We start from the raw sequence: 14335 nt of genomic DNA, 5'->3' as shown, positions 1-14335 counted from the left end.
ACTCCTATTCATCTAAACCAAAGTGCTCATGCCATACTAATTTTAAAGCATCAGACAACAGAGTTTGTTAAACAACCTGCACAATTTGTAAATGGAAAAAAGAGGACTCAAATTAGCAACATAAAGAACAGAAGGTTGAGTCTAAGAGCACGGCTGAATGAGGCTATACTGTGCAACATATTGCTGCACAGAAACCTTACAACTTCTTATCTACCTTTAACACAGCCAAATGGGAGCTCTGACAAATTGGCTGTCCTGAATGTTTCTGTGGCTGTCACTGATATTCAATGAAAGAATAAACGAAATAGGTAGGTAAGAGCAATTCTTGGGTCATTGTTCATTATTTCTCCTACAAAAGAGCAACCTATCAGACAAAAACAGCTAGTGAACATGACAATCAGCTTCATGGTTTCATTCAAGACAGGAACAGGTCAGCCTCCAACATCTACTTGGGATTAATTATATTTTTAGCACTCAACTGTTAAGCTGATTCCACCCTTCAAAAAAGGCAGTTTCATTAAAAGTTTTTGCAATATTAGATGCTTCCCTGTGCACTATTTAAGAATTCATTTAATTTTTATTTGTTCTACCTTGTCCTTCCTCTCACAATATCCCAGGGTGGCTTACAACAATGATCAAAACCCAACACTAAAAGCAAATTAACTCACACCGTACAATTGGTATGGATGCCTTCCATTTGGACTTTGTAGGAAGGCTGAGTTTCAGAAAGTGGAATATTCAGAGCACTTTAATAATAGTCTCAAACAAAGTTTATGACCTTTTTGAATAATTTATCTTATATATTAGCATATGCTATAACAGTTGCTGTCTTCTTTTCTCTATATCAGAGGGAAAAGATATTTTTAGTATTTTGCTATCTTATTCATTCACTGCCAAGAGAGAACATACGTATGGTGCTTTACATAAATAATTTTATTTGGCAAATAAACACATTGAAAATTATTATGCTGTCAGATGCATCTATACCCAGATAATACATTTGTCTTTCTCAGCTAATATCTGCACCTTTTACACACTTTCCATTAATTAATTTCACTGGAGTTTGTGCAGCAAATTTCCTAATAGATTGCACTCAAAATTACAACAAATAAAGGCTTGACATATCTCACTTTGCATGTCATGAGTCTATCTCCTATATTGGTTACACCTTTTACGGTAAGTTGAATTACTGAAATAAATGAACTTTTCGACGATATTCTAATTTTTTTAGTTTCACCTGTATTAGCAAGCCAGGTGTCCCCCATGTTATATTTGTACAGTTGGTTATTCCTGTCTGATATTTGTTTCAATAGAAATTCATTTTGTTAGCCTTGGCTCAGTTCTTCAATCTGCTAATGTCACCCTGATTCTGTCTTCTGCGGCATTAGCTACTCCTCCCAGTTTCATCATCTGCAAATTTGATGAGCATTGCCTCAGTTCCTTAGTCTAAGTCATTTATAAAGATGTTGAACCAAGGGCCTAGGATTGAACCCTGCAGCAAAACCCTAATTGCCACTTTTTTCCAGGTTGATGAGAAACCAGAAAGTGAGTACTCTTTGGGTTTGGTCAATCAACCAGCTACAAATTCACCTAACAGCTACCTTGTCCATCCAAAATTTTATCAGCTTCATTGCAAGAATATCAAGGGGGACTCTGTCAAAAGTTTCACTGAAAGAAAGATACAGAAAAAGATGATATCCTTCCTCCAAAAAGCAGCAGACTAGTTTTGACACACCCTCTAACACTCCTTGCTATCCTCCATCTAGGCAAGCAAGATACATTGTCAGTGTTCAAAGGCATATTCCATCCATACAAAAACACTTAGGGGGATGTGGAAGATGACGGTTGAGTGTTGTGGCTTGTAGAAAGAGGATGTGGCCTGGGGAGAGTCCCAAAGGTCAGACAGAGAAGCCTGGATTTGGCCCTTGGGCTTGATGTTCCCCAGCCATTGTTTAGATCTACCGTACGTGGATGAACCTCGATGAGCCTTGACAAACTTTAGGATTACTAGCTCCTCCCTTCCCCTCTCCTCCTCCTGTGCAGCCAGGAGAATGACTTTCACAGAGTTTAGTTTCCTTTTTAAAGAATCTTGGGGTAATATTATTTTAAACCAGGCATTGTGGATTTAAATTAACTCCATCCAGTTTCACAGTAAGGCTGCTTCATGGTTTATGAAGCTGTAAACTACCTAGACTATTTTCAACCAGGAACTCAGGTTTGAATGCAACGCTAAGCAGGGATTCTTTAAAAATGAAAATAAACTTGGCAGAATTTCTTTTCCTGGCTGTGTGAGAGAAGGAGGGAAGGAGGAGGAGCATGCAGGTTTGTGGGTTTGCTTTGGCGCCTTGAGAGTTGTCCACAAAAACATGAGACCCTGACCATAAACTTTGACTTCAGAAAAAATTCTGATTCTCTAAAGTTACTGTTTCTAAAAAGCTTTTTAGTATCAATACAGAAGGTAAGTTTGCAGTTGTGAATAATGTTGATAAATGACGTATTTTAGTTGTACGTGTTTGCGTTTACCTTGCAACACAAAAATTCAAATGTTTACGACACATCCTATTTTGTAAAAAGTAGTAAGACTGATCAAGCTACTTACTCCTCTTGTAAAATAAACTCAATGTTTTCTGGGGAAAACTGGCCAGTCACAGGATGCCTAAATGTTGTGGTCTGCTGGTTGTGGCTGAAAGGAAAATCAGAATGTAATTTAATACCAAAGCAAGGACAACTCTGAGAAAATTACAACTTTTCAAAAATATTTGCTCTGCCCAGTTGCTGATCTTACAAAGAGATCATATTTCCTGCAGTGCAGCAGGAACATTAGATCCTTTTATCTGTTTTGTCACAGGCTTGTTGAATCCATGAGAGATCTACTATCCTATTTAAGTCCAAAATAAGGACATCATTTGTTACATACACTTCTGATATTTTACAGAAACAAAAAAGTGTGTTTCTATCACCACCACCAAATGTTTGCTCCCATATTGAACACCGGTTACATTTTTTGTACAGGCAGGATAATCAGTCTTGTTTCAAAAAAAATAAACATTCCAAGAGATAAATTCTATACCACACACTAAATGTTATGCTGTACAATCAGTTCATAGAAAGTAAACAGCTCTAGCAATAATAAATATTGCTGTCAACATTTATTTCCCCAATATAGTTTTGACTTTTACTGAACAAATTTTAAAATTAGCTAAAGCTATTGTACAAATGATCTCCACTGATGAGACTGGTGTGTTATTAACCTATAATGTAATCTCAGGGAAAGTTTGTCAGTGTTCAGTAGTACTGTATAAGGCTCTTCTAGGCTTTCATAGCCATACACAATTGTATTCTTCCTACAAAGGTATAACCCTAAAATGATACTCGTGAAGAAGGAATCTTCTAGTCCCTGAGCTGGTATTTTGGCATTTCTTGAACTCTCTGTGGTGGAAAAACTGAAGGGACTTTCGAAAGCAATAGGCCTGGCCACTTACTCTTCAAAGAAAAAAAAAGGTGAACATCACACCAGCTACCTTTAAGCTCTGGGCATTCCTAAAGTAGGTCTTTGGATTCTGACCATACTGTCTATTTGCATGAAGCATGTTTTTTAGACAGCATATGCATGAGCTCTGTGACCTGTATGTAGCCCCTGTGCACAAATGCGAAAACAAACCAAAAGGCCACAGTTAATCATAGCTGTGCAGTATATAATAACCGAGAACTAAAGTCAGTAGTTACTAAACAAGTCAGGTTTAGTAAGCCACCTATAAACCACAGCTTTATATCCTTGATGATTTTGAACAAATTAGCTAGTTCCCTGAGTTAGAACATAACAAGAAGTTCTTCTTGTTCTTCCTGGCTTGTTTCTCCATTCGTGCAAAGGGAGGAGTGAAGGGGGAACAAAGAGACAGCGTAAGGAGATCATCTGAATGTATCCAGAGGGTGACAAAATGCATCCAGAAAAGCTATAAGCAAATAGAAGAAGAAATTAAATATTCAAAGTATGCTAATGTAGCTAGCAAAACCTGTTCCGTTTCTACTGAAAACAACAGTAAAATCCCTCCAAATACAGTACCAACAATGGAGATAGTTCCATCTCCTTAAGAGCTATATTTAAACAGTCTCTAACAATAGCTCTTAAATAAATCACCAAAAATGGCAATCAGTTCTGCCTAAAATCCTTCACAGGTCTTCAAAATATTTCAATTAGCATCCTATACTTTGAACAGCTATTTAATCTGGTTGAAGTACATTCCAGTAAGATACACCTGGCTTTGGAGGTCAGCTGTTGCTCTTTTCACCAGCAAGCTCTATTCAAATTCTGTCCTTTCCCGTTGGTTAATTATTCCTGCGTGGCTCAAGGTTAACTGCTAAATACCTTTTTAACAGGACTCAATAGATTGCTGAGTACGGGGAAGAGAAGACTTGCAACTGGCTGCATATTTCCATGTCTGGGCAGGTTAAATCCTACATAACACAAAACACCTTTTCTCTCACACATTCCTACACTTCTCTTTTGTCTGTTAATTAGCTTTCCAGATATATATCAAAAAAAGTTCCCATTTGATTTTTTAAAATCCACATAAAATATGTAATTAGATTCATAATTTTGAGATCTTCCATCCCAGGAGTAGGTACTGTATTGAAGTTATTAAATCACCAGGAGCACACACAAAATATGTGTTGCAAATCTATGCAAACAGTAATTTATTACGTGTTTATCTATCAGAACCAAGCTTCAATTATTCTAAACTATAAACTCAAAATTTACACGGGCTGGCATCCAATATGCTACTTTAGAACATTCCATTAGACTGCCTAAATACGGTAAGATACTTGAGATACTTAATCCCTTCTTCTATTTGCTTATAGCTCTCCTGAATGCCACATGCCTGGGGAAAGTGGAAGGTGAAAGGAGTTCTCTTATTCATGAAAGAACTACTCTGGATCAAAGTCATTGTCTTCAGTAATATACACAGCCTGATAATATAATAAATATATGGATAAATTATAGGTATCTTTGACAAAGTACTGGCTACTGTAATACAGTAATAATGTATTGATGAACAATACTGGATTGATCAGCTGTTTAATTGATCCAGTTGAATGTCTAATCTGATGAACTTGCATATTTGGCTTAATTTTTAGACCTTAAATTATAAAATGCAGGTTCAATCCCCAGCATTTCCAGGTAGGGCTGGAGAGTACCTTATTTGAAATCCTGGAGAGCTTCTGCTGGTCAGTATACACAATAGGGGGTTAGATGAACCAATGGATTCTCACCTCAAATTCCCATTAAAGCCACGAGAAAACCAGGAAGATATATGAAACCAACCCACCTCTTGCACAGGGAGGCCTCACCAAAAACTCCTCCATTCCCTGGCTCTCACCCAGGGTAATAGAACGAAGAGAGTGCCCTGCATGGCATGACCCAAAGAGATGATACCCTTAGAGGTCTCACCCTGCAAAGTATGCCCTGCTGCTAGGCACTCTGACGCCCACTGTGGCACTTCCTATTGTCCTTGAACAAAATGCCAGCCAGAGCCCTCCTAAGGAAGAAACCAGAACTGGCTCAGTTCATTCAATCAAGAGTTAGTGTCACTTCCCTTCATACCCACTCTTGAGCTGCCAGAAAAGTTCCCACTGCACTTAAAGTGCCATTAGTTCTCAGCAAGGCAGATATTTCAAGACCAAGGGGGGAAATACAAGGGAAGAGTGCCACCCCAGCTCAGATGCTACAGCCTCTGCTGCTCAGCATCAAAGTTGCTGCTGCCACCATAGGCACCAAAAGAGTTGCAAGCAGTGCCTCCCCCCCACCCCAAACAGCAGCCAGAGCTTTCCCAAGGACTATCTCAAGTGTCGCTGGCCAGGAAATTAAGGGTTAGTGTTATTTCTCCTCTGACTAGCATCTTTTCTTGGCTATATGAGAGATGATGCCACTGCAGTAGAAAAAGGTGAGGAGAATGACATGCTGCAATGAATAGTCTTCATGTTAGCTATAGCACCATATTTGATGGAATTGAGCGGAATAAAAAAATGGGAGAAATTTAAAACTCTTCCCTATACAGTATTGTATTATTTACAGAGAACTCTGCAAATGAGGTAATATTTCAGCATTCTCTTGATTTAAGATACAATCATCATCTCACATTACGTGAAGGTTAATTTATCAGACACTGAAACATGTACTTTGTTTCATATCTCCCATAAAATGGGGGGGGGGGATGCTATGAACAAAGAACATTGATTGCTTTAGTATATGACTCTAGCACTGCTTTGTTTGTAAGAAAAATTTTCCACAACATGATAATTCAGCACTTTGATTACCCACCAACAATAAAGTCTAGAAATCCAGACTTAAATCAGCAAAACTTTTGGAAAGAAACACCTTCACGCTAGATCACACCAATAAGTTTTTCTTTCCCAACTGAGAAAAATGATTTCAATGGCTTAAAATTTAAGATAATGGAGTTCACAGAAGTGAAGTTCCCCTTCTCTCTTCCCTACAGCAGCCCCCCATGCCCCACCCCACATTCTTACATTGTCCCAAGGAGGATTTTTGAGGAATGCAAGTTACTGTTGGGGAGGGGAAAGGGGAAACATTATTTCCAAGACTTTCCCTAGGTTAACTTACACTAGGATCCAAGTCAGTAAATTTCTGAGTGCACTATACAGCACATTGACAACAACAACAACAACAACAACAACAACTTATTTATATCCTGGCATTTATATCCTGGCCATCTGGCTGCGTTTTCCCAGCCACTCTGGGCAGCTCCCAGCAGAATAATAATAATAATAATAATAATAATAATAATAATAATAATAATAAAGCAACAAAACATCAAACATTAAAAACTTCCCTAAACATGTTATCTCAAAGAGTTGTCAGTTTATTTTACTTATTTTTTTCATACACCGATTGTTTAAAAATCCCTCAAAGTGGTTTACAAAAGATAAAATAGTAAAATCAAGAGCAATTCTCAGCCTTACTTTAAAACATACAAAAGTTAAAGTACTAAAACAGACTGAAAACAACCTCAACTTTCTAAGCATCTGGGAAAGCTTTTCTAAACAGGAATGTTTTTCTCATGCACCGAAAAGAGCACAGTGAAGCCGCCTGCTTGATGTCAATAGGCAGAGAGTCCCAAAGTGTAAGTAAAGGTACAGGGACCCCTGACCATTAGGTCCAGGTATGACCGACTCTGGGTTTGCGGCGCTCATCTCACTCTATTGGCTGAGGGAGCCGGCGTACAGCTTCCAGGTCATGTGGCCAGCATGACAAAGCCGCTTCTGGCAAACCAGAGCAGCACACGGAAACGACGTTTACCTTCCCACTGTAGCAGTATCTACAGCAATGGAAGGTGCACACAGGGCCTTATGATTTACATTCCCTCTGCAGAAAAGTAAGTCCAAAAGTTGGCTTTGCAAGAAAAAGTAATCAGCTTTTCTGTTAGTTTTTCCCAGTTAAAGAATGGGATTAAGGAGATTCATGAGCTTGTTTCCAGCTTCCTTGTTCTGAACAACATCTACACAGGCAAAAATGAAAACCAATCTATACCATTCTACCTGGATCTGGCTTTGCAAAATAGACCTTTAACTTACAGAATCCTGTAACTGCACAAGTGCATGATATTTCCTTCAGACCACCCTATGGTAAAAACAGTCTGGTTTATTAGCCACATTTCAATATTAGTTTTCCCCACAAATTTTTAAAATTGAATCTTTAATAACTAACAAGTTCAGAAAAGGAAATGAAAAAAAAAGTTTTAAAAAGGTAAGTTGTCGTAATTGCCAATAAAGAAGTATAGGTTATAGCAAGGTTATTTACACACCAAGAGGGAAAGGGGGTATGGCCTATAATTACAAAGGGTTTCATGGACTAAATTAAAACAATTGAAATGAGAAGATAGAAAATAACCTTGAACAGTACTAAATCCATACTCTCATAGACTCAGGATACTTCTTTCACTGTACTTTTGCATGCCATATGATTATCCCCTAAGCACAAACCTAATTTTCCATGTTATCACATTATGGGGTTGTCGGTTTAAACACTCTATGCCTACTCATGCTCAAAAGCTTTGTTGTGCTCATGCTGGTGGCAAACAGGTACCAGTATTTGTTGGGGTTTTATATAAGGAATTGAGGAAGCCCCCACCCTGAAATATATGTATTAAGTAATGATTGTTAAGACCCATGCGAGATGGTGGAAGCTGAAAACTGTTTTTGTGAGGTTCTGAATATTTTACAGGAACCAGCTGTGGGTGCAAGTGTAGGAAGTTAATTAAAACTCAGCTTGATGGGTTAAGTTTTCCAAAGGTAGTATTCTTGTTAGAGCTACAGAGTAGTGCCTTTGTCTATCATAAGGAGCTAATCAAAAGGAATGAAGCAAACGGAACTCCCTGAGGTTTCTTCACTCTCCTTACTTCAGAGACCTGAAGGAAGTCTTCCTTCTTTCTCTTGAAAGAATAATAATTTTGGGAAGTTAAATTTTCAAAGGAAAAAGTTGCTGTTTCTGGGGAGATAGAAGCAGTTGTTGAAAGCCACAAAAATGCTTTCCAGAACGGAAAATTCACAGTACTGTATGAAAGTTGCAGCATGGCTGTTGTTGTTTAGTTATTTAGTTGTGTCTGACTCTTCGTGACCTCATGGACCAGAGCTCGCCAGGCACTCCTGTCTTCTACTGCCTCCCGCAGCTTGGTCAAACTCATGTTCATAGCTTTGAGAACACTGTCCAACCATCTCGTCCTCTGTCGTCCCCTTCTCCTTCTTCAATGTTTTAGTGACTGCTTAAATCTCTCTCTCTCTCTCTCTCTCTCTCTCTCTCTCTCTCTCTCTCTCTCTCTCTCTCTCTCTCTCTGTGTGTGTGTGTGTGTGGATGGATGAATGAATGAATGAATGAATAAATAAAACAGTTAAAAAATGGAGGCTAATAACTTGAAGATGGTTGAGCTCAGTAGTATGGCCAGTTTTTGATTACCTTCTCTCTGTGAATGTGAGTATTGCTGCCTAGTTTCAGGCTCTCAGTGAATCATTTCTGGCTCTATAGTCTCCTCTTGTGATGTTTTTGTCTTTTGCTTTTTGCCTTTCAGATGGTGCCCATTGCTTCTGTTGCAACCAACAACCTAAAATAGGGCAGGCTCTACCGCCGCAGAAGTGTTATCAGTACTGGAATTTCCAGTAGCATATTAATGTTATTAATAGTCTTAGGATAGTATTTTGAGGGGTGTGGGGATATTAAGATGAACAACTTGCTTTCAAATACTTGCCCAAGTTGGGTTACCGTTTGACATATTTCGTGATGGATATCACTCCAGTTGATGTCATAAAAGAAGATATACAAAACAGTAATTGTAAGATTATATATTTATTAGTATAAAGCAGATGAACCTGGCATTGACAGACCCTTATCAAACTGGCAGGTGGTTTCTATCAGCACCAATTGGGAATAAATTGTGGTATTTCAAAAGTTATTTATTGAGCATACTTTGCACTGTCAGCTATATTATGCCAGTTTTCGTCATCTTCAGTATCAAACAGTGATAGGGAAGCTTGATAATACACCAGACAAACAAATTTAAGCTCAACTATAAATATAGCCCATGAGCTGGAAGGCTTCTGTACTAGTCAGGGGGCAAAAGCTCATCATGTTTTTTTTTTGTGTGAATTCCATATGTTTGGTAGTGGAAAATAGCTGATAGCCTTGCATAACTCTCTGCCTTCTCTGTGTTCTCAACTATAGCCCTAAATTTACTAGAATTATACAATTGTGTCAGGAAGTCTTTATATTAAATGCCTATTAATCTTGATTGGTTTAGTAAGACTATTCAAATTAAGTATACTTAATTAATTATACTCAATTAAGATAGTCAAATGCCTTTCAGATATATTCTTCTGACTGTAATCACTTCTAATAACAGCTTAAGATAAATGTTATAAACATTCTGAACGAAACTAAAGGTAGCCTATCATTTTGACATACTAAAAGTTTTGGTGCATACATATGCATATTCTTAACTCAAGCAGTCTTACATGTTTTCATGAACCTATTAATGTCTGTGTTAAAAATGCAGGAAACTTTGTGAATGCAGAAGAAGATATAAATCACAGCAAGATTAAGGCATGTACAGCCTGGATGGTCTCATATCCTGACAAACTAACTCTTATTTGCAGAAACCACAGTCTCTCATATTCAGATTAAACAGAAAAAGAATTTGTTTTAAACAGTGAACAGATATTTCACATGCAGACAAGCCCTTCTCTTAACAAACCATGCAATTAGTGAGCTGGTTCATAGGAACAGGGAAGAACCTCAGTGAAGCTCCCCCTCTCCTGCACAGCTGGGAAAATAACTTCTTAGTTTGCGTTCAGATTCACTAGCCTATAAATATTTATAATCCAGAAATTATGGATCCAGAATAAAAAATGAAATAAATAGAAGCTGAGATGTTGTGTGAAACTTTACCTAAGAGGCAGAATGGCAATGCTTGTTTGTTTTTCCAATTTGTGAAATAGAAACAGTACAAATGTATATGAAATACAAAGGGTCTTTGTTTCTTTACCTAGATCGTTTTTTAAAAACCATGCATTGATTACAATTTCGTACAGTTTTCAAGTCCCAGATGTGACCAATGGGCAACCAAATGGCACCTGATGCAGATCATGCAACGCTAACAACCATTTCTTATATTGTGTTTGCACCTATCCAACATTGTTGGATTAATGGCCCTTCCAAAAAATTACTTGAGAGCACAAGTGTTGAAAACATAGAGCACTGAACTCTAAACAAAATAAAGTTTCGCTACATAGTCTTTCAAATATATTCTAGAAATATCAAGTAAATTCTACACTTGAAAAAGTTCCTGAACGTTAACACTTCCTAAAAATAACAGATGTTTAAATTCATGTGCACTCTGATCACACTTTAGTAGAAATATTCATCATGTTCACTGAATACAATTAACATAACACAGTTTAATCCTATATATATTTGTAAAATACTCAAACTCAACAATGAGATTAAAGAAAAAAGAAAAGAAAATCCACTATGCACGAGTCATTAGCTATTAATTACATCTTCAATAAGCACCAGAAGGTGGAAAAGTAGATAGAAATCAGTTCTGTTAGAAAGGTGAATGATCTAAATCAGCTTTCCTCTTATATTGGAATACCAGCTAATCCCTGTTTGGACAGTCATATCTCAGTTTATTAAAATGAAGCATCCATTGGACAGCTCAGTTAGTAGAGAATGAGACTTTTAATCTCAGGATTCTGGGTTTGAGCACCACAAAGATTCCAGCATTGCAGGGGGTTGGACTAGATGACCCTCTTGGTCCCTTCCAACTCCACAATTCTATTATTCTAAGCTTTTATTTGTTTATATTTATTTATAAAACCTATTTATATACCACTAATTACAAGACATCTCAAGTTGCTTGTGTACTGAACCCCTTCACTACTGCCTTCAAGCAAGCTGTGATTAAACCAGAAATGCTAACTCAACCATAGCTTCCCACTTCATTCAAGCCAAAAGCCTATGGTTACTAGTTTTGAAACAAGCCAGGAATTTAAACCAGCTTCAGAACTGTGGGGTTTGAGATCCTGGCTTATTCTAAGGCTCATAACCCTGGTTCCCCTGTTGAGATGGATGAGGAAGCATGGCTACATAGAAACTTCCTGTTTAATTGCATCTAATGAGAGGATGAAAAGGACTACATAGGTGGGTAAAAGGCTCATGCATATCTTCACTAAATAAGGGGCTTAAGAATCCAATACATGGTTTCCAAACACAGCTTTTCTCTGCATAGCTTTAAGGTAACTCTGTGAAAAAATAAATTTCTCAATGCTGAGCCCATAAACATTCAGAACAAGAAGATAATGTCCCTCTCCACAGCTGACCTACTAAATATATTTTTTTAAAAAGTTCATATCTTCATGTAGCCATGAATGAATAAATTAGAAAAGACGTGGTTGATTAAAACAAGGAATTGCACTTTACTTGAATAGAATTTTTACAAATTACAAATGATTGTATTAAATTTCATTTTATTTAAGCAGAAAATTATTTCAATGAAATTGATTTTAAGCAATATCTTACATGCCATCTCCGTATCAGAAGGAAGGCTGACAAAAGAAATCCTAATCCTTGAAGAGGCTGCATGGCGTATCAGACTAAGACTGCAGGTTCAAATCCCCACTTGGCAATGAAACTCAGTGGGAGACCCTGGGCCAGTCACTCTTTCTCACAGTTGCTGTTTGATTAAAACCAGTAGGAAAAAGCACTATGCTTCAAGCTCCTCGGAGGAAAGGTAGGATATCAATTTAATAGATCAAATCAAATCCAAGTTAAGATACACATCTAGCATTTTCTTAGCATGGAAAATCCCATAGTTTAAGAGAAAGTTGAGGCTGAATTCCCTTGCGGTTTATGAGTACATAGGATACTGCCTTATACTGAGTCCATCCACTGGTCCATCTAGCTTAGTGTTGATTGACTGGCAGCAGCTCTCCAAGGTTCCACACAGGGATCTTTCCCAGCTATACCTGGAGATACTAGAGACTGAATTTGGGACCTTTTGTCACATGCAAAGCATGTTGTCTATCACAGAGTTATGGACCTAATATCTCAGTAATAGCTCACTAGTTGGGCAAACAATGGCAGGGCGAAAATGACTTAGTGAGTAAACATGGCACATGTAGACAATGGGAATTAAAAGAGCATGCAAGCAGATTGATGACAAAAACAGTGAGGCATAAGCCACATATTGCAAATCATTTCAATATGCATATATCACATTTATAATATTTAGAGAACTGTCCTGTCCACTATCTTCCACTCATACAAATTTGTAGTGTTGCTCAATCTGGCTTTTCTCTAGTCTAAGCAGGCTGGGAGAAACAAAGAGAACTAGCCAATAGCAGGGGCAGCCCATCCCATTTCATCTCCTGCGGGGTTGCGCAGCAGTAGTGCCTTCTGGAGAGATCTAGTGACATCGCACAAAACTCTCATGAGATCTCACCAGATGATGACGATGTGCAACCATGGAGGCAGGGTGGACGGGAGCACCGTCCCATGGGATTCCACAGCCCATGGCAGCTGCCTCAATCCATCTCATAGACCAGCTGCCCTGCCTAATAGTAAAAGCAGCTAAGTGTGTGCAACATTTGAGGAAGAAATGTATTGTATTCTGGAGAGGGTTGCCGAATCATAAATATATAAAAGAATAAACAAACCATGGACTTCCCTCTCCCCAGCCGACTCTCACACCGAAGAAAATCTTATCTCAGTTCAAACTTTTGATCCATGTATCTGATATGTTCTGCAGTATGTTGTGGCAACCCTTTTCCACCATGCACCGGTACTTTAAAGTCAATTAAAAATCCAATTAAACAAAGAACCTCTGCTTCTTAATGGCAGCATAGGAAAGTTTTTGCCAGGCGAAGTGCTTTTGTACTCAGCACCTCCCTGTCTCCCACATTCCATGCCGGAGTGAGAGACAAACTACGAGTGAAGCCCATTCCTCCCATCCCTGGGGGGAATTTGCAAGGATGATTTACCCTCTGTCATCCTTGTTTTTCATTCGCTGACGTGGGGGGCTACCTTCATTAAGGTGGGTGGGACCGGAAGCTGTGATCAACAACTCTAAGTCATGCAAATAATGTTGCTAGGTACGTAGCTCTTTGCTTGGCTTCACAGTTGGCTATCAAAGTTATATATAGTACAAATACACACACGGCCTTTTCTTTTAACTCACGGTGATTGGAAGGTGGAGTTTTCCTGAAACAAGTCTCTGAAAATTGTGGCTGAATCATAACATTCTGATTCTGAGAATTAAAATGTTCTAGAGAAAATTCTTATGACATGGTAAGGAATAGAAAGAGGAAAAGAATACATGGATTGGCAAGATCATTTTGACAAAAGATTACCTAAACAATACTGAAAAGTATGCTAGACCAGATTTGGAATATTAACTGGTGTCAACCTCTCTCTCTAAATTTAAAAAACCAAACATTTATGGTACCACACAAAAGTTATAGAGCTCATTCACCTCATTTACTATCCTCACAGTACTGTTAACAACTAGCCAGGAAAAGAAACTGGATTGGCCTGCTCTTGGGTCTTTAACAGCAGTTTCCTATGCAAAAATCAAGAGAGAAAACATTATCAGCTGCAAATTGCTACAAGTGTTTAAAGACACTGCTAAACTGAACATCAAAAATTGTTTCTCTTAGTTTTATCTTCCTAAGCATGTTAGGAAGCAATTGCATAAAAGTTTAAAATGTTATCATGCTGATCACAGCAAATTAACAACAAAATCTCACATATTTCAGTATGCCAATAAGC

General features: G+C 38.0%; 1 protein-coding gene across 7 annotated transcripts in view; it reads right to left on the bottom strand.

The window, feature by feature from the left end:
- The window catches only part of PLEKHA7 (pleckstrin homology domain containing A7), a 151424-nt gene that overhangs the window by 82796 nt on the left and 54293 nt on the right, over positions 1-14335 (bottom strand). For 6 of the 7 annotated variants that reach the window (XM_035120130.3, XM_035120148.3, XM_035120139.3 and 3 more), the window contains one exon: positions 2600-2683. The exons of the other annotated variant lie outside the window; for it this stretch is intronic. In XM_035120130.3, coding sequence (XP_034976021.1) covers positions 2600-2683 — 84 coding nt within the window. The remainder of the gene's footprint in view (positions 1-2599; positions 2684-14335) is intronic. 7 annotated transcript variants of the gene reach the window in all.

This window comes from Zootoca vivipara, chromosome 1 (genome assembly GCF_965207765.1).
Source record: "Zootoca vivipara chromosome 1, rZooViv2.hap1.1, whole genome shotgun sequence".
In the NCBI taxonomy this organism is placed as follows: Eukaryota; Metazoa; Chordata; class Lepidosauria; order Squamata; family Lacertidae; genus Zootoca; species Zootoca vivipara.
Note: the sequence above shows the minus strand (reverse complement) of the source record. Positions and strands in the feature narration are given on the sequence as shown.